Raw genomic sequence first — 27,580 nt, 5'->3', positions numbered from 1 at the left:
GTGGTGCTTTTACTTTGGTTCATGTTTGGAAAGTCTGGCTACAGTCGTCATGATGAGCAAAAACGTCTTCCTTTCACTGTGTGCAAGATTGTTGCCCAGGTATGTAAACGGATTGCAGTCAGAAGCTGAGAACAAACCATTCCTGGACCGGCCCCTCACTGTCAAAGTTTCAAACACACAATTCTAAGCTAAACAAAAACATCTTGTATGCAGAATTGTGATTTTGTTTTCCCAGATGGGCAGATAGATTTTCCCTCCAAACCATGATACAGCATGAACAACATCAAAAGATCCTGATCACAGCCAAACTCATGCGACAGAGCAATAAAATATGCAAACATTTGGGGTAGTGTCCTTATCAGCCAATCGGATGAGTCACTAAGCAATCGCTATCGTCCAAATGGCATTTTTCAAGTTCCATTCTTATCTCCGTTTAATGTTTAATACGACCACGTGACCCAGAAGTTGATAACTAACTTTTTCAGACGTCTGAGCACCGGCCGGCGTGGCGCCTGCTTCAATATTTAGTCCCTTCTCATCCTGTCCCGTTTCATCACTCAGTCTTTATCATTGTGAGACTTGGCCGCCTTTCAGAGGTTCTCTTTGCATTTGGAGCCAAGCGCGTCTTGTGGATTGAAAGAGCCGGGGCAGTGTAAATGTCCCCAAACAGATGGTCAGCTGTGGCTTTAGAACGAGCAGGAATCCTACAGTGGGAGAGGCATGAGGTGTGTTTTCATGCACTGTTAACGCAGGATGGTTCAGTTCAGTGATTCTGGACTCACAGATTGGGCCAAAAGTGGGTTGAATGTAGTTGTTTATTTGTTCTGCCATTTCAGTCTCCTCTCAGATATTATTTCTTAAAACAAATCTAATGTCAGTATTTGATTTTGATCTTTAAGGGGAGACACTACAGGAAAAACTCAATTTTTTCGGTTTTCAGGTTTTGGGCCAAATTGGTCTCTGAACATATAAGCTTTCACCCGGAAACAGAAAATATGCCTAATCTTCACAAAAACATGTTTAAATATTGCGCTGATTCAATGTTCCCCCATAGACTTGTATGGGAGAATGCAATTTCAAGGGCCTTTTTCTCAAAACACACATTTCTGTCATTGTGGCGACGCTATGTCCACGTCAGTCGGACCTAAAGACTTCAAATTTTCCAGCCTTGGACTGAACAATATTTGGAAGATTTTTTCAGAGGGATTTTTTATTATTTAATCCCTTAAGCCCCATTTATTGAGTTTTGAATGTCAAAAAATGAGGCGAAAATATTTTTTTTACAAAATTTTCCACTAAAAAACAGCTTATTTTAAAACTAAACAAGAAATCCAAAATCCCCTCTGAAAAAGTCTTGGTAACTCATTTATCAATAAAATGAAACCATGAATTTGAATGTTGCTCTATCCACTATTCAGATTTTGTCGCCGAAAAGATGGGAAATTTGGGGCATTTTTAGGCATAAAATACCTCGTTCTTATATGAAAAGATAAAATGACAGAAAACTTGCAATGTATGTAACATTTATACCAGTGATCTACAGCAAAAGTTTCAAATTGATATCTGTAAATATACATTTTTTCCCTATTCACCTGCAGTGTCTCGCCTTAAACACTTCCTGCTTGACCTTTCGGTGTTAAACCAACAAGTTTAGTTCTGCGCCAGTGATGCGCTTCTCCACAAGAACTTCGATTGCTGTGGCAACTTGAGGTAATTGAGGTTGTGTCGCCTCCTCCGCTCGCCGCTGACTCACTCCTATAGACGTACTCCGCGAGCCAAAAGAGAGGGAAAAAATATGTTTGCAGTGCTCCGTGGGATTTGTCTCCGACTATTTTAGGGACTTTCTCCGAGACGTTCATTACATGCAAATGAGCGGGTCAGGCGGCTCCATGTATTCAAATAAGGCCGAGCCATTAGAGCCCTCACAGCAGAGCAAGAACAGGTGCAGGAGAGGAGGCTTAATGCTAGCTTTTAACATCACGGGCCTGGTTTAGAACACTCCACAGGCTCTAATGCGCTGGTATGGAACGGATGGTGCGTCAGTGTCCTTGAATCATGCTTTAGAAAGAAACGTGTGCAGCTATACAGGTCACCCCACACTCTTTTGGACATGTTACATATTGATCCTTTCTCACAGCAAAACAAAACGATCTAATAAAGTGCTGAACAATGTGGTAAATCTCAAAATCTGGACTTGTATAAATCTTTGAGTCCAGTTCTAAATGCCGGTTGTAATGAGGCGATTCAGAGGCGGCAGCAGATGTGTGAGCTGGTGCCTCAAAACTGAATTGCCTTATCATCTAAATACCAGGGCCCACCTAAGCACTATAAACACAATGTATCCACTGAAACTGATCTTGTGTGCCCCACATCCTGAGCTAATGCTGGGACAACGTTCTTTGCAAACAATAAAATGTTCTGACTCAGCGGGGTTCTCCCTGTTGTGTAGACTTCTGCTTCTTAGATTAAGTATATCGTGTGTGCATACAGTGGAATATGTATATATTGTATGTGCACTGATATGGTTTGGGTGTCTATGTCATATGGCCTGTGTCAGGTCATTTTTTTGCGTCATCGGCCACCCCCCTTTTAAGGTGGCTCTGAAGGCCTGAAGAAGAAGGCCTAGAGCCGAAACGTTGCAATAAAACCCCCTTTTTGCAAGTTTCCCAGTGTGCGAGAGTTCCACTTGTTCACATGTAGACTTCTTCTGAAATGTGTATTTTTATTCTATTGTGTTCGAGACTCTCTCTCCAGAACATTACTACTCAGAGAACCAGGGTTACAAACGTAACTTTTCTGGTGTCGCTGTTGTTCATACAGATTTCAGTCTTCTCTCAAATGCTAATGCACCTAAGCTTGTTTAAAATGTGCACAACGAGTGGAATTTTGATTCAAAAAACAAATTGCAAATATATTAAAAACGATAAGGTCCAGGCACTTTACAAAAATATGTCTTTATTTTAGAGCCAGAAACATGGAAAAGTACAACAACGCATCCAATTGTAAACTGGCACAGTAGAAGGATTTCCCCCCAAAATAATCATTTAAAGAGAAATGAATCAAGTCAATCCCCGTCTGAATAGTTTGGGTCTACTCCATCATGTGTGATAAAGGGATTTTACTGCATTTTCCCCCAGCCTTATTGTTGTTCTCGCTGGTACAGACTCCCCCAGCATTCATTCTCACTTCCCTTCCTCTCAACACACATCACACATCCACTTCTAAAACCGTCACAAGTGCTGCTCCTAGAATCTGCTCCCTGTTCCTCCCCAGCTAATGACAGTGCCACTCGCCCCCACCAAAATAAAGCAGCCATTATAAGCCATCACTTTCCCTGCTAATTATGTGATTTTCAGCCGCGTCCGGACCTCTTGTTGTCTTCATGGCGACTGTTGCCTGGCTTTGAATCTTAAGATAGCGTCCATGAGAGTCCAATGTTCAAAAATATCAGGAGAAGTTGGGATTCAGGTTTGTGTAGGAGGGAAAGATCCGGCGCTGGGCCAAGTCCGATGGTGGATTTGTGTTTTGGTGAGTTTGTGTTTGTAATCCTGGTCTCGTGCACTGGCGACGCGCTGTCAGACGAGGATTACGTTATCTTTGTTTTTGCCGTCGAGTTTGTACATCTGTCCAAAAGCCTGCAAGCCCAAGGGGAGCGGGCCAGAGCAGGCCCAAGGGGAGCGGGCCAGAGCAAGCCCAAGGGGAGCGGGCCAGAGCAAGCCCAAGGGGAGCGGGCCAGAGCAGGCAGGGTCAAGAGCAGGCAGGGTCCAGAGCAGGCAGGGTCCTCTGCACGCTCAAAAGTTCGGCATTGACGATTATATATCCTACTGTTCAAATCGTCTTGGCCTTTTCAGTGTTGTTTTCCTTTGTGGAAGAAAGTGACCTCTGACCTTTGGGCACTGCAACATGAACCAGTGATCAGAAACCCCGAGGCAATGCTGAAACATTGCTAGCATTAGGGCTGGGTACAGTTACATTTTTTCGATACCAGTACTTTAACGATACTTGGTTTTCGATTTTGATGCCGATACCTGTACTAAAGTATTTGTCATGTAGAATCAGAAAACAGAACAATAAAGTGTGAAAGATTCTGCAAATTTGCAATATCGGGTTCATCTCCAATGTGGGGAATAATTTGGGAAAAAATGGGGGAGAACTGGGATTGTGGCAAAAATGTTGTAATACAATTTTTTGGGGGAGAAATAAAGGGACAAAAATAGGGACAAATGGGGAATAAATAGCAGAAAAATGGGGGGAAAACATTAGCAATAAAATTGGCACAAATGATCGGGAAAAAAATTAGATAAAATTGGGGGGAAAAACACTGAAAAAATAATATAAAAAATAACATGTTGAGAGAAGAAGACATCTGCTTCAATATGAGCATGAACCGTTCAATATTAGATCACTGCACTTATACTGCACATCTTTCATTCTCCATATATGTGTGTCCACAAATGGCATTACACACTCAGTCATTCAGAAAGCTCCATATGTGTCCACTGTAATGTTTTTAGTCCTGGCATAACATTCCCCTAAGCTCAACAACAGTCGTCCTCCTGAATGAACATGTGTGAGTGTTTCCTGTGAAAAAGCCGAGTCTGCAGTGATCTAGGCTGAGCCGTAGATTGTAAAAGCTTTAGTGCAAAAGCTCAGTTAGACCCTGTGCAAACACTCCTGTATTTAGTCTAATGACTGACTAAATGTCTTAATTCCCCTGTAATGACTTCTCGGCCCTGGAGCTCAAACACAGGTGAGCTGCTGCCTTCAGTGCTGAATGGAGCAGTTTATACATGTCAGATATGTTTGATCAGGGATTTCAGCACATGCAGATACAGTCTTCAGTGACAGCCTGGTGTGAGGAGAGTGCTTACAGCTCAGTTAGTCTCAATAACTGGCAGATTTAAGTCATATGTTTAGCTTTGGTTTTCAGGCCTGATGAGGGTGATGGAGGAGACGGTTACAAGGGAAACTGTACAGTGATGAGAAGCTTAAATGTAGTTATTAAAATGCATTCCGAAGATAAAGGCAAGCCATGTCGTCTTTTATTGGACTTTCTGACTGGGCAATTGGCAGTGGGTGGGCTTAACGTGACAGTCTGTAAGTTTAGATGTACAAATGTAATAGTGCGTATAGTTGACCGCCTGGGTCTGAAAACTGATGTAACATAAGTAATCTTAAATTATAATATTGTTTTAAAGTCCCTGCCTTTACTGATTTCAGCAGCTAATGCCGGATCCCCGGGTTATCACTGACCAATGAGACGATCTCACCTGTGAACCCTGTCCAATCAGGTGGGGGGGAGGGAGCTTAGTAGTTTACTTTTGAAAGTTTTGAAAATAGGAGTGGCTCTCTGCTCCAATCAGGAATGGACGGGAGGTTTTTCAAATTTTAGTCTCACTTTTTCCTCACTATGCAAGCTTACAGAGTATCCCTTTAAGAACAAAAAACAAAAAATTGACTTTTAAGCTGTTTTTGTAAATTGTGAATAAAAAACAGTTTGATAGAATACAAAAAGAGAAGCAAAACAACATCAACACAAACAATAATGAAGCTCATATTTTAAACTGTCCCTTTCAGATACAATCTTCTAAGAACATGTATATAAGAAGTTGCCTCGGTCTACGGCGTTCTTCAAATGCACCGTCCAAACGATGGTCTGACCTTTGTGCGCTGACTCATCCCCAGCCCCTCGGAGCAGGCGGGCGGCGGTTCACACGGGGTAAAGACACAGCCCTGACCCCAGCTGCCCTCCGAGCGCCTCCCATCAGCTCAACTAATGCACGGCCGCTCAGCCAACGAGTGTTTCATCCAGCGAACTGCGCCGCGGCTGAGATGAACAGATGATAGAAACTAAGAACCACCTGATCTTAGAGTGATAAGTCTCTTCCAATTACAATCCTATTTCTGAACATGGTGAAATCCCCGGCTTGGTTCTGGTGTGAAATTGGCGCCTTATTACAATGCATTAGGATGATAAGGCCTGGTTCTTTACCCATGAGCAGATGTGCCAGGCCGGCGTTGAAACTAAACCTCATTTTCACGCTGATTGCTCCGCGTGGGGGCCCAAGCCGTGGCGGAGGCTGATTGCGATGACGGATTGGAGATGCCATGAAACAGCGATAGTTTACAGTAAGAAGAGGGTTTTGAAAGATACTGTAAAAAGATCTCTACAATTTAAATAGAATCAACAGGTCTATTCACGCAGCTCACAAAGACCTTCTTTCTTTTATTCTGGCCATATTGTTGTTATCCAAGATGGATGCCATTTTGTAGACCGCCACACAGATCAGATTGGATCATTTTTACGTGGTCAGGTAATGTATTTTTACTTCACTGGAGACTATAGATGGTAGCTCGAAGTTTCAGGGGCTGGTTGTTATGGTTACAAGCATCACTGGACAAAAAGACCTAAAATCCGTGAAGATTTAACCCAGTATATGTCCGTATTTGTCAAAGATCCGGAGAATATCCGGAGATATGCAAGCCGTATCTTCGAGGTATGCAAATTTCGGATCTTCCCGGATCGGGACCATTTTGTATCCGGGAATATCCGAACTCCAGATATTTATCCCTGAAATATACGGATATCCGGATCCCGTATTCTCAAAAGATTCATCACGGATCTCCCCGCATATTTTCTGTATCTTCTAAAGATCGACGGATATTATCCCTCTTGTATCCGGAAAATATACGGAAACCGAATCTCTGACAGATCCATTTCGGATCCCCTTGCATATTATTTGTATCTTTTGGAGATCTCCGGATTTTTATCCCTCTGGTACACCAAAATATCCTGAACCCAAATCCTTAACAGGTCCCATCTGTGATCTCACTTAAGATCTCGTTTGATATAGTTGGAATACTTGCATTTCCTCCGATACTTCATTCAGCCCCATGTTTATGAATGAAACAGTGGAAGAACAAACTAACTAACTTTTGAAAGCGGGAATAAACAGTTCATTTAATTATTCGTACATTTCAAATTTCATTCACTTTGTCATGAATCTCGTGACCATGTCTTAAACCTCATGGCCCCATAAAACCCCGAGGGCCACGCGTTGCCCCCCCATCTGAGACTAGCCTGACCCAGGAGCATGTGAGCAGCAGTAAATACATACTGTCTTCTTACGTGAGTGTGCTTCCTGGTGTTTGATGGGCAGGTCATGTGACACCCCCCCCACTCCCCCTCACTGCTGGATGCCATGTACTCTTTCATGAGACTAATTACATAGAGCAGTGCATACTGAGGTCAACGGCAAATGCAATTCCCAATGCAGCGCCTTCTAAACCAAAACCTAAACTAACTAAAATAAAGACCCTGCTTTTGTTCCTGCTGATGTTTTGTATCTGATGCAAAGCAAACTGAACATACTGAATGTAACAAACGGGTTGAGGTGACACCGACATACTTGGGACGCCCCCTTTGTCTGCATTCTTTAAAAACATTAGCGCTTCCGCAGGCTCAGACTTGTAGAATGTTTTTTTAGAATGTCGAGAGGTTTCCCTTCCGTGTACTTTGCTCAAATATTTTCCCAAATACACTGAACGTTACAGCAAAAGTGAACCATGCAAAACTCTGTCTCTTTGACTGTTTTTTACTGCACATGCATTTGTTATTTCTAATTCCTGTTCTGCCACTCGACAGGATTCGGGAAATGGCACATGATATTCCTCAAGTCTGCGCCAAAATATAAAGGAGGCTGTTTTTTGGGGAGCACAATCACATTGAAGAAAAAAAAATGACACCATTACGTGCACCATATCGAGGATTCCCCCCTCCAGCACTACTTGGAAGGCTTTTTTGGGCCACGTTAAATCCTGTGTGCTCAGACCAGTGGTTTATGTTAACAGTGTTTCCTGTTGGCACGTGACCAAAGGAACAAACAAAGCGTAGTGTCTCCTGCAGACATCACGCCAGGTGTTTGAGTCATCCGTCACGTGATTGTGCAGTTAGAATAGTCTAGTAGTTGTGCATTTTGATACATTCTGACATCATTTTGGCATACTTAATATATTTTTACTTGCAGTAGTACTAGTAGCAGGAGGGTTATGCAGTCGGTGTAGATTTTACAATGAGTGCCTTGGCTGGGATTGGTTCCCGGTGTTGTGTTGCGGGTGCCTGGTCTCCCCCCGTCCAGATTAGAAGAGCGGGGGATTTACAGGCCTGCCCTCTCACTGGGCGCTCGCCTGACAGAACACACTCAGGGATTTTCTTCAGCTGCTGTTTTCTCTGCACCGTCTGCAAAAGCCACCGTATGACTTGTTCGATCTTATCAAATCAGTTTCAGAGGTTTCTCAAACTTTCCCTACCCCCCCCACCTCTCATGGTGTCCTCCTACAGATACGGCAGCTCCAGATTCCTGCTCCAGTAAACACACAATAGTGAAACTTTTAGCTATCGCGCTCTCTCTAAGCCACACTTGCATACAAAGCCCTGCTGAGCGCCCCCCCGTGTAAACCAACCTTCTTTTTGAATACATCTTTTTGAATACGTGACAGCCATTTCCATTTTCATGCCCCGGAGACGGCGTGTGTGGCGCGGCTCTGAAGAGGCTGGCTGCGCAGAGGAGTGAGGAGCTGTGAAAACCGCTTGACACCTCCGTCTCATTCAGAAAAGTGTGAGCGCGACGCAACAAACAGGAAGACTTTCAGCGGCGATATCACTGCGCGCCGCTGCTACAAGCTGCATGCAGGCGCGCTGTGAGGGGAATGTGAGAACGAGGGCTGCTTTACTTTGCCATTATATGAAAGTCTGATTACTGGCTATCACATTTAGGTCTTCTCTCTGCCCTGTGTTACCACGGCTTTTGTCTGGGTAATGTAGAGTCCGCCATATCATCGAACAACAGGTATGTGCTTGGAGATGTTTCTGTGGCCTCTCAATGGTCCAGGAGTTTAGGGAGTGTATACACTGCGTTCCAAATTATTATGCAAATTGTATTTTTGTGTCAAAAAGGTAAAAAAAATAAAAAAAATAATGAAACTCATGGATAGTGTCGTGTCTCGGGGCTCTATGAATCACTGACATTAATTTCAGAGACCTGCGATAATTAGTTTTCAGGTTAAGCCCAGTTAAGGGAAAAACTGCTGAAAAGGGTGTTCCACTTTATTATGCAGATCATCATTTTCAAGCAATATGGGAAAGAAAAAGGGTCTGTCTGCTGATGAAAAGCGTGAAATAGTGGAATGCCTTGGTCTAGGTATGAAAACCTTTGATATTTCATGAAAGATTAAGCGTAAGCGTAATCATCGTACAGATAAGAGATTTGTGGATGATTCAGACACACTCAGGTGTGTGCAGATAAAGGCACAATATGGACGGTTTCTGCCAGACAAACTCATCAGATTATGAGAACAGATGCTACAAAGCAGCATGCAGGTATTTGAAGCTGCTGGTGCCTCTGGAGTTTCCCGAAGATCAAGGTGTAGGACCCTCCAGAGGCTGCAGTTGTGCATAAACTATCCGGGCCTCCCCTAAACTGTTCATTGAAGCTCATGCACAGAAACGGCTGCAGTGGCTCAGAAATACATGAAGACTGATTTTCAAACAGTCTTGTTCACTGATGAGGCCGTGTAGCCCTGGATGGTCAGATCAATGGAGTAGTGGATAGTTGGTGAATGACCACATTGTCCCAACAAGGCTGTGACGTCAGTAAAGAGGTAGCGGAGGGACTGGGAGATTTTTTCAACCACATTTAAATGATCCTCGACCAGTTAAAGACTTGAAAATTATGCGGACTCTCATTTGAGTTGACAATTTAGAAAATCAGAGAAAAATGTCATTTGCATAATAATTTGGAACGCAGTGTATTTGAGGATATGCTCTTCTTCTGACAGGAAAAGTTAGATCTGTCATGAATTATCAATAAATGAGTCCATTTTAATCACTTTTTTTGTCCAGTCCAATATCACAACAGCAGTGGCCTCATAGAGTTTCATAAATATTGAATAATCAAACAAAACTGCTGGAGAATCAAGAATGAGACGGATCGTTAAACTTTGAAATGAACGAGCAAATGCAATATCCAAATGTCAGCAGACAGTACGAGGAAACATGATTGATGGACGGCTGGTTTTTCAACAAAAGCAGTTTCTTGGAATGACAGCGTTGCAAGTCATATCGTTCTCCTACACTCTTTGACATGACAGGCTGTTACGACCGATATTGCTAAACTCAAAGTGTTGAACTGAAATAGATTTTACATCATGTTTTGGAAACACATCCTGGTGGTGACAGCTCTGTTTCCTGCAGATCGCCCGTCCTCCACTCTGTCACTGTGCAGAGCAGCGTACGGGAGGGAGCGCACTGTCCCTGAAGGAATACGACTCTATAAAAACCTGAAGAAATGTTGGCAGGGAAGCCCAGCTGCTGACCCCCTTCCTCCCCCCCCTCCTCCTCCCAGTCTGCACTGAACAGCTGGCCACACTTCCTGTTTACACTCCGCCGCGTGCGTCACATGACCAGCCTAAGCTGTCACACTTCTTCACATCCGAGAGGGAAAGCAGTGGGGAGCTTTCAAGTGAAGACTAAAGCCATATGTTATGAGCTGTTAATCCGGCTCTCTATTGTCATCGGCGTGACGAGGGCCGTGATAGTGGCAGTCTCATGCCACTTTTGCATGAATTATATTCATTCTGAATAAACAACCTTGTGCCACAATATGACAGTGCCCTTTATGCTTTCAATGTAGCTTCAACCGTTGAAGGTTAATTTCCAGAAGTGCAGCGCAGTAAATTACCAATCCAGTGCATCCTTCAAGGTCGGATGTTGGTGAAGTTTCATCGCATCTTGTCAAAGAGTGTAAGAGCATTCTCTAAGTGGGAGATTCAAACCTCTCAGATTCCCAGAAAGGATTCTATTGTGGTTGGGGAAACGGGAACACGTCAAGGAAATGAACAAAATGTCTGTCCAGCACATGCAGCGTGCAGGTTGACACGTTTAGTTGTGCCTTTGTTTGTAATAACATTAGCCTCAAAGTTAATCATGCAAAGTTCCAACAGTACTTTAAATGCCAGTAAGTGAAAGGGCAACAGTAATCAGTGAAGGGACTTGATGAGCCACACATTCATCAGACAATGATTATTTTATGATGTACATTCATTATTGGCTTTGACCTTTTCAAAGATGCACTCTTAATTGCTGCATTGTGATGCAGTCAAATAAGTCAAAACTACTGCTTTTTGTGATTTCCCTGGTCATGCAAGTCACATTCTGGTATTTGAAAAGATTAACCCCTGTTCATGTCCTAAATCACTGTCATCTGTTTACATTTACACCAAAACTTGACACAGTATTTAAAAAGTTCATATGGAAACATGCTCTTTGACAGCTTTGCACGTTGGCTCCCATCGCCTCAGGACCTGTATGTCTCCAGGACCCAGGGGCGTGAGGGTTTGATCACTGATGATCCTTCCCACCCTGGACATGAACTGTTTGACCCTCTGGACGTGAACCTCCCATCACAGGAACAGCATTTTCTAACTCTGCCGTCAGACTCATGAACACTAAATAACTCTGCCTTCAGACTCATGAACACTACATAACTCTGCCATCAGACTCATGAACACTAAATAACTCTGCCATCAGACTCATGAACACTAAATAACTCTGCAGTCAGACTCATGAACACTAAATGACTCTGCCATCAGACTCATGAACACTAAATAACTCTGCAGTCAGACTCATGAACACTAAATAACTCTGCCATCAGACTCATGAACACTAAATAACTCTGCCGTCAGACTCATGAACACTAAATAACTCTGCCATCAGACTCATGAACACTAAATAACTCTGCAGTCAGACTCATGAACACTAAATAACTCTGCCGTCAGACTCATGAACACTAAATAACTCTGTATCAGACTCATGAACACTAAATAACTCTGCAGTCAGACTCATGAACACTAAATAACTCTGCAGTCAGACTCATGAACACTAAGTAGCTCAGCCATCAGACTCATGAACACTAAATAACTCTGCCGTCAGACTCATGAACACTAAATAACTCTGCTGTCAGACTCATGAACACTAAATAACTGATTTTTGGTTGGCTGTCGCCGTCTCATCTCTTGAACTCCCCTCTTTAGTAGCAAAACACATTATACCTTTAATCTCTAATTCTAATGGACCATTTAAATTATACATGGCAGGTTTGTGAGATATTCATCATTGAACAAATTACAGCGCTCATATTTTTGTCCGTCTGCCCGGCCACATCAGAGCCGCTGCGACAGGCTGTGTGGAGCTGATAGCTGCAGCTAATTGAATTCTAAGCCCAGTGCCTTCACCCACAGCCAGCGCTCGCATCTGACTCAATAAAGCTGCTCTGATTATGATCTGAAATGATGATTGTCACTTCAATCACACCCATCGCGCCTCGGGAAAAATCTCCTGCTGCTGTGGGCTTTTTTTTCTCACCATAGCTTTCAAAAATAGGGTCACCGGTTTCATCCCAAAAGTGCCAAATTTAGGCGCAAGAACCTCCTATCATATTAAAGCTTTTGACACAGAGATGTGTTCACAGCAGCATTGTTTTTGGCACATTGAGCCTTCATCAATGAGTCCTTATGTGATCACAGCAGCTATCGGAGTTGCAATATCATGAAGAAAATCTAAACGTCATATGGGACTTTTGATAGGATTAGGTGTTCAAACTTGCTGAACTGCTAAACTTTAAGACACACATTTCAAGTTTGTAGAGTCCTAAACTACAGGGTTCACCATTTATTACAAGTGTACCCCATAGAGCTAGGATATTTAGTTGTTTTCAATTACAATTTGATTTACAGTAATTGTGCAGCTATTGGATTCATCTGTCAGATTTGCCTCATCTTACGTAAAGCCTCGTCTTACGTAAAGCAAAAATGCCATCTAAATTTAGAAACGGCTTATTTAGATTGATCTTGCCTCCTACTCTCCCGCATTTTCCACCACATGTATTGAGAGCGTAAAAGCCAAACATGTGAGTCTAAATAAGAGCTCTCTTTGTTGACACCAGTGAACCAGCAGTGCTACACAAAACAAATGTGCATATCCTGCCGACAACGCCATTCTACGGTATGAAGTGGCATCGTGAACAGCGTCCCGTTCAGAGCCCGTCAATGATGCCGTCTTGGGGAATGAGAAGTGTTTAAGTGGAGCGGCCTCGCATGCGTCTCCGCGGCACAGTCCATTACTCACCTTGATCTGTAGCTGCTGTAGGTGGGAATAGCAGCGGGCCACACATTCTTTTCTTACCTTTCCGGTGGGTAAAGGTCAACAGTTCCAGCAGCACTTATTCAGCTGAGTATGGAGCTTAATAGCAGGGTCCCGGAGAGGTGGGAGAAAGTACACAATTCTGGCTTTTCAACATGACATCCAAAGTACATTTACAACGGAGCAGTTGTTACCAAAACAATAATGTATAATTGTCTTATATTATTACACTGTTGTATATAAACAGTGACATTGAGGTTACAATTAATTACACTTATTTAAACACTTGAATCTTAGCTGCAAATAATCAATAGTATTCCAAAAACTGAATGGAAGATGTTTTGCTTATTATCTGAGCAATAAATGACTGAGAAACTGCAGAAGCCCCTTGGCTGAATGACAAAACTAAAAGTAACGGAATTCATATCAAAAATGAAGAAGAAAGTGCTTTTTTTTGGTCATTGTACAAGCGTACAGTGACATAGTGTTCAGGTGTTAGTCCTGAGCCGCTGTGACTGAGCCGTGCCGCCACTGTGGGCCAACCTGAGCAGCATGTTTTTGGAGGTCAGGGAAACCGTAGCACCTGGAGGAAACCTGGCTTCCTTAAGTCTCCTCTGAACCTCTGAATTGGTGCAGCGCCTCCAATTCAGAGCGTGGTGTCCTGCACTGGTCAGCTCCACCTCCTCCTTCCTCTTCCTCCTGTACACCATCTTTCACCATCTTCTGGGAAGAGTTTAGCAGTTAATCTGTTTTATTCTCCAATGAATGTCCAATAGCTAGAACTATAGAAGGCATGTGTGGCCTTCTACTGTGAGTCTTGCCCGGATACCTCCTTGTTTGTCCCTTTATTGTTTCCTGTAGCTCCTCTTGTGACGCCTCCACTGTGCTGCAGGTGTGGGGGGGCTCTTGGTGCCTCTTCACTGTCTCAGAAGAAGAAATTTTCTAGGTCTCAAATGGGTTTAGCTGATAACCTAGCTTTACTTTTAAAAAGCTGCTTCTTCAGGACCATTATGGGCTCTCAGAGTAAAAAAGAATCCACTGAACCCCACAAAAACACGGCAAAGACGTACAAAAGCATCTGTAATGTGGAACACAGAAACACTCTCAACTTTAAAGTAATTGATTGTGTATTGATATCTGTGTTGTGTGCTGTCATGTTCCTCAAAATCATTTCAAGGGCCAGACGATGTCCAGTGAGATGCAGGATTTGGCCCCCGAGCCTGGCTTTGCCCCCGCTGTAGATAATGTGACTCGCGGATCCCTCCACCTCTCTTCATAATTGAGTCTCTTGTTAATCAAGCAACTGGAGCAAGTGAGTCTGTACAGCGACGTGTGTTCTGCCGCCTACTGTCTGGCGTAAACATCATGCATAAATGATCGCTGACTCTTTTGGAGACAGATAAAGCCTCGAAACGCGAGCGACTTTGCGCAGGGAACCTCCGCCCCCCTGTCCTCCTTCAGCGGAAATAGCAGCTGTCCTCTTTTTTTTTTTTTTTTTGAAGGTAGACCTCAAAAAGCGCCGGAGAAGTGGGCCAGCTCCTGAGCGAGACCCGCCAAACTCAAGTCAAACATCAGCGACTACAATGTTGGAGTATTGATTAGTTTAAAAAAATAATAAAAAAAACTTTGCGTGGTAAAGGTAAGGTTTTATGTAATTTGCCATCACATCTGTGGATTTTTGTGCTTGTCTCGTGTGCTTGATTGGTTTTGGCACGGCGGGTGAAACGCGTAATATTTAGTGAGATGGCTTTTGCATAAATTAAAAGCTTTTCTTGTTCACTTGTTAATCGCTGTGAACCTTTGACACCGGCTTCAGCGCTTGCTAATGAGGCCTGTCAGCTTCGAACGTTATGAAACCTTTTCCATTTTCACTTGGACACAAAAGTCCCTCCGGGGTCTCCGGCATTTTTCCCCTTTTGTTCTAAACAGCAGAGAGCGACTTTGAGGATATTCGCGTATTTCTGGGACTCGGAGTACAGCGAGTGGGGACACGTCAACACCACAAAATGACCATTGACTACAACATTTTTTTTTTTTTTTTACGCTGAATGGCATATTGTTTTTGTGTCTGAATGTCGGCCAGTGTCCAATCTGTTGCCGTGCGTTGGGGGGGCCCATTGAGAGAGGCGCAGATCTCTGGAGAGCAGGGGCTGAGGGGGATGCTCTAAATCCAGTTATGTCACAGATTAGCAGCGAGCCGCAGAGCGCTAACACACTTCTTCTGTAAAAGCGCAGCCCATTGGTCGGGTGAGGACCGCGCCCGTGTAAATCCCGCTCCTATTGGGGGGTTGGGGGGGGGGGGCAGCGGTCACATCTGGGCTCTGGCGCTCCGGATTAGATCTGACACACTGCTGGATTGAGATTACACAGAGTAAACATTTGTTTTGGTCCCAGAGCCAAGTCTGTGTTCTCTCTGCCGCTCACTCATGTTTGGATTTGTGCTTTTGGTTTTGTCATGGTAAAGTTTAGGCAAATATGCAAACACAAAAGTGGGTGATTAATTGTCTCATCTTTGTTTAAGGTGAAGGTGTACTTTATTGTCCCCGTAGGGAAATTTGTCTTGTACATTTGATCCATCCTCTGATGCCGCTGGGGCCCTAAGAACAGTTAGCCAGAGACACATCTCCAAATGTCGAGCCTGGTCAGAATCACCTGGCTGGAGGATTAAAAACCAATGGCTGCTGACGACGACACTAGAGGCCACCATTGCTGTAGTACCTCCATATAGCCGCTAGTCTCCCATTGGAAAGTATTGCACTTCAGACACTAATAATAATAATTTTCTGAAACTTTCTACAGCTAAATATTCCTCCTGTGATAACGCTGGGTTAGTTACAATTAAAGAAACCAGGCTGGTTTTCGTAAGAACATTTTTTCATACTAATGAGGGCCGGACTGTTGCATTGGAGTTGTGCGAGCTACACGTCTCACAAGGGCCGAGTCTACAGTGAAGATCCCGCCCTTATGCCATTTTTAGGAACATGCTTCATCAGAGCTGGGGAAGAGGAGTCTGATAATCCACCATGAATTCCCTCTTAAACGTAGTTTTTTGTCAAATGGGAAGGAGTGAGTAATGATGGTCTATTAGTTTAATATGTCTATGTTAAAAACACATTGAGACACGGGGAGAGACACATGCAAACTCCACACAGAAAGGCCCACATGACCCACAATGGGAATTGAACCCGTGAGCTTCTTGCTGTGAGGCAAGATGTGCTAACCAGCCACTCAGCCACTGGCATTTTAAACAAATCTTTGATAATGATTTTTTTACACTTTGAGTTGTAGGTTTGTAGGAGTTTGCCTACAAACACTTAAGCAATGAAACGGACATACTGTATGCTTGTAACACAGAGTGGTCTGTGTGATTATTAGATCATTTTCTCTTCACATTGGAAATGGTTTATTAAAAGGCTGCACGGTTAATTTACACATTTGAAACGTGTCCACACGCACAATTCAATCAGAACCTTTCTGTAGACGCCATAATAATCTTGTAAGTTATACATGTACAACACAAATAACTGTCATCTTTGCGATTTGCCTGTTGCGAGTCCATTCAAACTGTGATTTCTCCACATGTGGACTTAAATTAAAAGGAAGAAAATCCACCTTTCATTTCACCTCAATGAACTGCACGCTTGCTATTTATTCATACTATTGTACCATTCACGATATTATTCAACCTCCTCCAGCCTCTGCATTTGAATGGCAAATGAGCTGGACAGCAGGCAGCCACACCGACGCTACGCCAAGTCTTTGTGCACCTGTTTTGGATGTTGAATGGCCACATCCTATTTAACTAAGAGGTAGTTCTGCGTGGATTTGGATTTGTAAGCCCTATAGCACACGACAGTTTGCTCATTGCTATTGTCATCTGATTGAGCTTGTAGGAAAGCATCTTGTTGAGGGTCTTATTGTTGCATCCTGAGTATCAGTTTTTCTGAAATTGTGGAGTGCGAGCTCCTTTTAATGGTCCTCTGTTGTAGTTTTGACCTGGTTTAGTCTCTGTGTTGGCCTGTTAAACTCCTGTTGTAGAGCTTGTGGTACTTTAATAAGATTCCAGCTGGTGCTCGGTGGGAAAGATTTCAAATCACTGGTCTAAATGGTAATGTAGTGCAGATATGCTGTATAATTTGCAAAAGAAATATGCATTTTATACAATACTGTACACAAAAGAGTAACTCTTATGGATGCGGGGCCCTTCTTTGCAATCAAGAGGCTCTTTGCAGTTGGAATCTGTTCAAATACTGTGTTTCCCCACAGATTGTTGAACATTAAATAAACCTATAAAAGTGAAATCCATACCTACTCTTTATTCTAAAGAGAATCCTCATTGTCCCGGACTGAGTGTCAAAAATCAATAGCTAATTTCCTTACCCTTGACACTTGTTTGGCTTCTGTTGCTATGCTATGACATCATCTGCATACCCTCAGCTCATTCGCCTTTCAGGCTTTGACAGTTTGTCTCTTTTTGTCTCTACAGATCACCAGAAACTGGAGAGGGAGGCTCGCATCTGTCGTCTGCTCAAGCATCCCAACATCGGTAAGAAACGATGCATTACTGTGAAGAGGGAATATGAAATGAATGCTGAAAGCAAGGTGACTTCTGGGAGCAGGGACGGCATAGTTTCACACTGACCCGCTTACACGTACAGTCCAATAGGCAGCAACTGGGGCAAACATGATGTCTGCTCTCAAGTGACCACAGTGATGCGTAAATGCTAAATAACTATGGACACTTGCAATGTCCCTTTTTCCCTTTCTCATATTATGCCTAATAACTACGTTTGGACACATCATGAGGATTTATTAATATTGCAACATGATTTGAAGCCATGTTAAGCCCTGATGAAGATATGGCGGTAAATAAAGGCTTTTTAACAGAAGTACTTCCTCGTGCTGCTCATATTTGTTTGGAGTGCGTGGGTTTGCTGCTTTTTTGCATGATTGAAAGCCATTTCCAATAAAGATGATAAATTTCCATTAAAGATGGATGAATCAATCATTGTGGTTAAACCAGTGCTTTTAACGCTTAAAAGTTCTAACCACTTTTCCTTATCAAACATAATGGTTTCCCATTGTTCTCTTTGCTGGAAAAGTGCTATTTTCTCCAGTGACCCACACCATCGTGCTTATCGGCTCTTCTTTCATGCACTGTACAGTACACTTAGTTCTGAGCTGACGCTGGGAAACGGTAATTACCATCTCTGAAATGGCCTGCACTAAAGTGTTGCTGGCTGATCCCCACTCAGTCGCATGTAGCAGGCAACAGGAAGGGCATCTGGTGTCAAATGATGCCAAGTCCTTGTTGTTTTGCAGTGGTAGCAAGTGGAAAAATACAACTTTTCTTTTAATTGCTTTAAGAACTGACTTTTTAAAGCTTTTTAACAAGATATTTTCTCTTTTAAAAAACACACACCTGGAGGGGTGTTTTATTTCATTTGCACACTTTTAATTCATCCTCCCCTACAATATCTAGTCCGTCTCCCTCTTCCACTGGTTTAATCCACAAAACCCCTGTTGTTTTAAGTCCAGTAACCACCGCTTTTATTTTATAATGGCAATACTCAAATCACTAAGGTAACCTTTGTTTTAATCCTACAACACTATTGCCGCAAATACATTTATGTGATTTTCATTGTGCTGCGTTTGTCTGAGTGTCCTGGGTCTCTGTAGCTCCAGCGTTGTCTTTGACATCTTTGATGGCCTGGGTGTTTTCCTAATCCAAATACACTTTTTCCTCCAGGCACATGTTCGGGTGATTTTCACCCAGTAATAGTGATAGGAGGTCAGGTGGGGTTAGGTATATTTAATCAGGCTCTTGCCCCTTTCAAGGTTGACATCAAGGACTGACACATTTATTTTTCCTACTTCAACGACAGCTTTGCTCCTGTCTCAGAGTTTGGTGTCTCTGGCCTCACAGCAAGTGAGGAACACATAGTTCTTTTAGTCAGCTGCTCAGTTATACCCATTCAAAATATGACATTTTTTGTTTCTCTCTCCTGCGGCTGTGCCGAGGACACTGAGCTTCACCAGAGAAGTCTCACATATCCCAGGAATGGGTGGACTAAAAACCAAGTTTCCAATTTCATTATTTTGTTTTTTAGGACTTTTTTGTTCCCAAATTCCTAATTTTCCAATAATTTTGGAGCATTTTTATCTGGTCCCCTCCTGATGCTTTTCTTTCATTTTATTAGACATGACACAGTTTAATATAAAAGAACACGACTCAAATGTGTCATGTATTGTCATGTTTTGATCGATTTTGATGACAAGTACTTTTTATTGGTATTATCTCGGGTAAAAATCACCCGGCGTTAGTGATGGTGTTATGAATTTGAGCGATAGTTTTCTAGGGTTAAGCGTATTCTGAATGGTTTTGTTTTGTCCTGTGTTTCCAGGTAGAGAGTAGTACCTCCTGCTGGCGTTTTGTATTAATAAATAAAAAAAAGTTCTAGAGATTTTTTTCTATACACATTGAAAGTGAAAATACTACAAATATTACCAAGGCTGCCCTTTGTCTCCAAAACTGTTTGCGTTCTTTTAATCATGTGCTTTTTTTAGTGTTATGTTTCAATGGCAGTAAATGAGGCACCTTCTCTCTCTCTCTCCTCGCCTTGAGCCTTATTGAACCGGTCGGCGTTAACTGCATCCGCCGCCGCACTGTCACTCTCCATTGACTTGCTGTGGATTTCTCAGCCAAAGCCATATACTTGTTAAGGCTAGCCCGTCTTTACTCCGCTCTTCAGATGTGATCACTCCAGCGCCGCTCACTGTCCTTCAGAGGCCCATCCGTCTTCTGCCTCTCTCATAAGCCCAGGCCGTCTCATTAGAATTCCGTCCACACAGCCGGAGCGCTGGGAATACCGAGGGATTCTCCGAGTTTACCGCTATGATGGATCTAAAGTGTCAATCAGGATATGAGCCAACCCACGTTACTCGCGTCCTATGGGAGATCTGCTAGTTTAAACACTTTATCTGGCACCGTCCAGCTTACATTTGAAGTGGGGACTATAAAGGATGGGAACCAGTGCATATACTTAGTGATTAAGTTTAAGTTAACAAGCTACAATCCATTATTCATTCTTTTGGAGTTATTATGTTGCGGCATCTTTCCAGGATCCAAGCCCTCCGAGGCATGATAACAAATGTGCTAATGAGTTACCATTCAGGAAACTTAACGCTATCACTGTCCGACTGCATGCGTAAATATATATTATTATACAGTATAATGTTTTATCTTCTGGGTACATCAAATCATGAAGTTATCAGTGCTTGTCTTCACACAACCACCCATAACAGTAAAAGTAAAATAAATGAATAAATTGATCAAATTAATCACCTGGTCAAAACACGTGTAAAAATATAGACTACTTCTAATATACTGTATAATGGAAACATTTCTGCATTTAACCACTTGTTACTCTAATGTTTTAGGTTTAAAATGTATTAATCTTTTGTACAATTTAGTTCTTAAGGGGAGACACTACAGGCAAAACTCAATTTTTTCAGTTTTTAGGTTTTCTGCCAAATTGGTCTCTGAACATATAAGCTTTCACCCGGAAACAGAAAATATGCCTAATCTTCACAATAACATGTTTAAATATTGCGCTGATTCAATGTTCCCCCATAGACTTATATGGGAGAATGCAATTTCAAGGGCCTTTTTCTCAAAACACATTTTTCTGTCATTGTGGCGACACTATGTCCACGTCAGTCGGACCTAAAGACTTCACATTTTCCTGCCTTGGACTGAACAATATTTGGAAGATTTTTTCAGAGGGATTTTTTATTATTTAATCCCTAAGCCCCATTTATTGAGTTTTGAATGTCAAAAAATAAGGTGAAAATTACATGTTTACAAATCTTTCCACTAAAAAACTGCTTATTTTAAAACTAAACAAGAAATCCAAAATCCCCCCTGAAAAAGTCTTGGTAACTCATTTATCAATAAAATGAAACCATAAATTTGAACGTAGCTCTATCCGTTATTCAGATTTCGTCGCTGAAAAGATGGGAAATTTGGGGCATTTTTAGGCATAAAACACCTTGTTCTTATATGAAAAGATAAAATGACAGAAAATTTGTATTGTATTTTTCTCTCACATTTATGCCAGTGATCGACAGCAAAAGTTTCAAATTGATATCTGTAAATTTTAATTTTTTCCCTATTCACCTGCAGTGTCCCGCCTTAATTAAAGTGGTATATTCCGTGCAAATTGTAATATCACCGATCAGGAACCAACTGAGAAGCTAAAGCTGTTGGCTAGTGGTTCTCAAATCCTGGATCTAGATCTGGTCACATACTATTTACAGTAAACATCAGTTCGATCTATTTGCAGCTGACCAAACACTCACAGTTCCCCCCTCACGTCCTGATTGTTCATGTGAGTTATTTAGATACGCTTTTAAGTGTCACGTTGGGTAAAAATGTGCTTTATTAAGACACACAGCGGTGCACGTGGCCTGTTTTTCTTTCATTAACGCTGCGTTTAAAATGTAGAGATCCGCAGAGCATTTTAGTGACTTCACCTCATGATCAAAACTAGCCAAACATCCCTGCGCTCCGGTGACTGGCAGCTCTGTTCTCACACATACACCTTCTCTCTGTCAAAGGCAGGTATGAGGAAAAAATCTCTGTCACTCAAAATAAACCCTGCAGCGCCGGCACTGCCACGAGCCGCTGTTGTCACCGTCAGCTGGAGCGCGAGGCGTCTCCGTGACCGGATCCGTCACTCCCCGCGCCGGTGTAGCACGTCCATTAGCCGCTCAAGCTAATGAGCGCGGGAGTGAAGGTTAGCGGTTAGCAGAGGTCAGAACTCGCCAAGTGTAACCAACCGATATGCTCATTTAAAGGAGTGCCATGGATAAAAATAACACCGTGTCGCCAGAGCATATGGCATATTAAAAAACAACCTGTGTAAATGTGAATATATGAGCGTAATATCTGCTAGTGACGCTGCTTGTGGAATAATCACTTTCTGTCTCTCCACAAAGTGTATTTTTAACTTCATTTCTACATCACTTCAACATCCCAAAACACTTAATTCAGGACAATGTTAACTATTCTACATTGAGAAACGTGCATTACAAAGTTTATTCTAGTAATTGTTACTGGAAACACCACCACGATGTAGTCGGACTCCAAAAACACCGCTCTTGGACAAACTAAACCATTGAGTCATTACTGGCCTGCAAAAAGTGAATATCAAGCATTGGCTTAAATGACTTGAATTGAGGAAATGTATCTTGTTTTGAGCGGTTTTCACTCATTTAGACACTTTTCCTGATCGGACCAAGTTTACTTTGCTTGTTTGAGGACATTTCAGACCAGTTCTAAGGTAAATCTTGCTTGAAAAAAGAAAGTAAAATTGCCAATGAGATAAGACCAATTTTCTTAGAAATCTAAGAAAATGACCTGAAATAAGGACGAAATGTATCAAAACGAGTCAGAAACATCTCAGAACAAGTGAAATAATCTAGGACAAATGCACAACAACTTCTTAACTAGTCAAAACAACAAAATTTTGGATTATTATGCTCAAATTGAGATGTTTAGAGATGCCTGGTTATTGAGGATTACGTGGGCAACTGTGGGCCTTAGGCAGGACACACGCAGGTCCCAGGACAAGGAGCCAAAAGAAAAGCCTCAGTGAAACAGATAATTTCTTTTGAACCTTGAGTGATCAGTGCTCGGCTTCATTTTGTTCATTATTATTCTTAATTTTGTTGATGGGCCCATACCAACAGTTTTTTTGGTACTTTTAACAAGTTTTAACACCTTTTATTTGTTGTAACCTTCATAACATTGTTCATTAAAACAAAAAAAACAACAACTTACTTTACAACCCATTTCTTGTCGTGTTTCTTCTGCCTAACGTTGAATCTTATTGATGTGTTCCCCCAGTGCGGCTCCACGACAGCATATCAGAGGAGGGCTTCCACTACCTGGTGTTCGACCTGTAAGTGAACCACCTCCCCCGGGACGTCCCGCCACAGCGTAACAAACACATCAGATCATACGTTCAGAGAGGAAATGTCAATCAGAACCGAACTGCACATCGGCATCATGGGAAATGTGAAAGCCTCCTCCCAGGGACACACTGTCAGCTTTCATCACACTGCTCTCACATGGCTGTCCAAATAGGAACATCAAGGCTCAGATGTCATGCACATGTGAACAGAGGATGATGATGATAATACTTTTGCAGTTATGTCTGAGTGTCTTATGCAGAACAGAGTGGCTCAGTGGTAGAGCTTTTGCAGGCAAACCCACAGGTTGGTGGTTTGAGCCTAACAAGTGACCAGAACCCACTAAACCCATTTAAAGTGACCATTATTTGGGGCTGTAATTGAATCGAGTGACTTTTTTTGGCGACCCATTAAAGTGATAGTCTGTAAGTTTGCAAAGTGAGGAGAGATGGAGTGAAATTAAGTAAGCAAGTAAGCAATTAAAAGCCTCCCCTCTTTAACCAGAAAGTCCCTCTTAATTTGTAAAATGAGGAGAGCAGGAGCAGAATTTTCAAAAGTAAATGATCAAGCTCCTCCCCCTCCTCCTGATTGGACCTGACAGGTTGGTTCACAAGGAAAAGCTCGTCTTATTGGTCGACGCGGGAGGATACTGGACTACTGTATTGTCACTTTACATCAAAATGCAAGATCGATTTTGCACATTTTTATAAAATGTGTAATACATTTAGACTTCCAGACTATCACTTTAATACTTTACTAAAACTATGATGCTGTGGAGGCTAGTAAAAATAGGCACGTAATGACAATAAAATGTGCATTTGGAAGATCAGGAGTTTCACTGCTCAGAAAAGAATCGATCAAAATTGGCAAAGATTGGTAAAAACAAATGAGCTGGACCTGGCTTTCCAGATTCTCTTCTTCATGCCTTAAAGAGGGGGTATTCTGCTTTTTTCAATCACATAGCACCAGTCTATTCACCTTATTCCGCCCCGCCCACTTTTGCCACTTTTTGCGTTGTCTCGGCACCTCGTTGTCCAGACACTTCTGGTCGAGCTGGAAGCCCGTTCATTTAAACGGAGAACGAGGGAAAATATTCTCCGCTCAAATCTGATGTTTAGTCGATTGATTTGTGTAAAATGGCCAATGTTCACTTGCACCAACATGTCAACTCTGCACCGTTTCTCTGTGCGGCCGAAAAACAGCTTTGTTTTCGTGTAGTGACTGATTTTATGTGGACTTCTCCAGCCCCATGTTAACACATAGGAGAAAAGGGGCGGGCACAATTCATGGCGACGCCCACGCGAACGTCCGGAATAAGGTGAATATCACACTACAATGATGACCAAACCTTCTGTTGGTCTGTAAATGCAGTAAATTAGAATAACTGCCTTGTATAAAATGTCTCTCTCAAAATGGCTGTAGTGAATGTCTTGAAATAGGCCTCTGTCTCTTTAAGAACCTCTGAGCCTTTCCGACACGCCCCCTCCACACGCTTTTCTGTGGCATCAGTGGGGAGGGGGTTCTGCTGAGGAGCAGTGGTTGGTTACTCGGCTGGTGACGAAAGCTCGGAGGCGTCTCCAGGAGGTGGGGGCGTTCCTAGGAGGACTCAGGCAAACCTATCCCTAAAATGGCCGCCATCAGAGTTTTTACAGATTACTCAAAAATATGTGAATGTGCCAAGGCAACACTTCAGGCATGTTTTTAATGAGGGAATGACATAATAACATGATGTAAAGCTTGACAAAGTCGATTTTGCATAACACCCCCCCTTTAAAAGATGACAGTCTTTCTGGGAAGCTGTAGCTCAGTCATGGAACATCCACAACATTACAGGTGTTGCGTTTGAACTTGGCAGGTGTCTGTTTTGGCCCTTATTTTATTTGTCATTTGGGTGTTTTTTGATGGTTCCCGCCTCCACAGTATGAGCTTTTAAAGTGTCTGAGTGAAGGATGGAAGCCGTGCTCCTCGCAGATGGCTCAAGGATCACCGTCTTCACTCGTCTCCGCGCAGCCGCCGCCGCCGCCATCTGCCCAAACCTGCCACAGCTTTCCTCTGCATAATCTATTCACAACTCGTACCTGCTCCGCAACAATGTGCTTTCATTTTCGAGGCGGAAAAGTTGAGCTTCACCATAGTTTTAAGAGGAAATGATCCTCCCAGTGAATAGCAATGCGATCTTTAATAGAATCGCTTGTTCCCAGTTTGAACAAAGCCGCTCACAGTTTTATGGTAATGACTCATCGAGCAGCATAATCACCGGGTTATGAAGATTATGCTAATTTATCCTTTTCGCTCGTTTCTAATGCGAGAAAGTTCTGCTGATAATGCTACACATGTCAATCACTTTTGATGTGTGGGGCTTTTTACAGCTTTCCATGATCAGAACTTTGGGATTTGACTTGATATTAAATCTTTTACAAACCATTTCAGAAACGCATCATAGCAATGTGATTTTACCGTTTAATATGTTTAAACTATATGGCTTTGTACTGGTGAAATATGATGAAAGGGGCTCTTTGGCTCACAGAAGTTTTTTTTTTTTCTCTACCCATCTTTTGGCTGCTTTCCGGCTAGATGGATGTAATAGACCAATTGGAAAGTTGTCAAGGAGGAGTGGGCAGGAGTACATTTTTGACTGGGCCGTGAGCAGGTGAGGGTGTTCAGAGCCATGGTGCACATCCTGGCTTTACTTTGTCAGTCCACGGACGCAGTGGGAACGGCATGTCCTCTCTGTGTCCTGGCTCCCCCACTTGCACAAAGTCGGTAGATCTCAATAGATCAGCATTTTTGGGGGCAAAAAGCAAGTTCCCAAGTAGGGGTGGGAACCTCTGGGTACTTGGGTATTCAGATCTATCTTTTTTTTTTTTTTCCTTGACCAGCCACCGAAAGTTTATATAGTGGTCCCTGACCCTTGCGGATTTAACTTATCTAAAGGAATCCTTGTACTAAGGAACAACAATATGTTTGTCACTTTTCTCTTGCCTTTGATCAGTGTATGTCAAAAAATGTAAATAGTGAAGTTCCAAACCTTAAGAGCGAGGCCACTTAAATATAGAGAAACAACATGGTCGAGCGTGGCAGTAATTTAGAAAAGGTTTCTGCTTACCTTGTTCTGAGGCCTCTTTCCCCTTTGAGTGGTCTCGTCCACAGGCTTTGTCTCCCACGTCTGCAAATGTTTGGTCTGTCCAATAATGGGTATCGCCATTATTGCATCGTCCGAGGCTCAGTTTAAGAGAAAAACAAAATTAACAATTCAAATAAACAATAGTAACAGCGATCCTGCAATTCTTCTCGCGAAGATATCCGGGTCACGGCACCAATTGTTAAGACCCAGCGGGAACATATATTTGGAAATACCCTAAGCATGCACTGGAGATAGAAGTTGTCTCAAAGATTAGGCGTTTATTGCCATTGTTCCTAGTTACAAAGAAATAAAACCAGCTGATGACAGAGAAAGACTGTCCCCTTTTATCCTAGTCTTGCTCACCTCTGTGCAGAGAGTTTGACTGCCTCACAGTGAATCCGTTGTTTGTGTGTTTGCATATTATCTGTGCTTTACATTATGTGCATGATGATTATGATGTTGACCTTTGTCAGCTAATCTCACTGACATGGTCTTCATGTTCTAGCGTGTAAGCAAAGCATGAGTCAGACGCTCGTTCAGATTTCCTTACAATCCTTACGGAGTCTTTTTAGGTGTATACATACTTGTTTAAAGGTGCATTATGCAACTTTTTATTTTGATTCTTGTATGTATTTTACTTTGTAGTGACCAAGGGGCTGTATGGATGGTCAGCATGGCGCCTTTACTTTCCATTACTGTGCTTTCTAGGACGCTCCAGGATCAATTGTTTCGAAGGTTTTCGCTGCAAACAGACCCTCTCACCAGAAAACATACAAAACAGCTAATCCTGCAGCTTTGTAGAGACCGCCATGATCGAAAGTAAAGGCGCCATGCTGACCGATCACTACAAAGTCAAATATGCACAAATATCAGCTTTTTTTTCTGCCTAAAAGTTGCATAAGGCAGCTTTAACCAATGTTTTTGTAACTGTGAATAAATCAACTTTGCAGCTGTTCTGTGTGAAATCAGTACTTGACTTGAGCCATACCTTTAAAATCCAACATCTTCCATCATTTTTCCACTTCAGGGCACACCTTACTAAACATCCCCACAGTCGTTTTATTCATACTTACCTCTCATTTTCCTCACACACTCTATATCTCTCACTGATAATCTCTTAGCACCTTGAGCTCTCCAGTCCCACTCTGGTGATGTGTTACTCACTGGTGACACTTGGGATCCCCCTCCATCTGTTCACATTACCGTTTCCACTCTCTCATCCGTCCACCTCGCATCCTACCTCCTAACTCCTAACTCCTTACTATAGCTTTTCTTTCCTCTCC

General features: G+C 42.5%; 1 protein-coding gene across 11 annotated transcripts in view; it reads left to right on the top strand.

The window, feature by feature from the left end:
* The window catches only part of LOC306980285 (calcium/calmodulin-dependent protein kinase type II delta 1 chain), a gene marked incomplete at its 3' end in the record, with an annotated part of 88,128 nt that overhangs the window by 26,852 nt on the left and 33,696 nt on the right, over positions 1-27,580 (top strand). For all 11 annotated transcript variants that reach the window (XM_079579626.1, XM_079579622.1, XM_079579625.1 and 8 more), the window contains exons 3-4: positions 17,685-17,744; positions 23,109-23,163. In XM_079579626.1, the coding sequence (XP_079435752.1) occupies positions 17,685-17,744; positions 23,109-23,163 (115 nt within the window). The remainder of the gene's footprint in view (positions 1-17,684; positions 17,745-23,108; positions 23,164-27,580) is intronic.

The sequence above is a fragment of the Gobius niger genome (assembly GCF_951799975.1).
Source record: "Gobius niger genome assembly, chromosome: 21".
In the NCBI taxonomy this organism is placed as follows: domain Eukaryota; kingdom Metazoa; phylum Chordata; class Actinopteri; order Gobiiformes; family Gobiidae; genus Gobius; species Gobius niger.
Note: the sequence above shows the minus strand (reverse complement) of the source record. Positions and strands in the feature narration are given on the sequence as shown.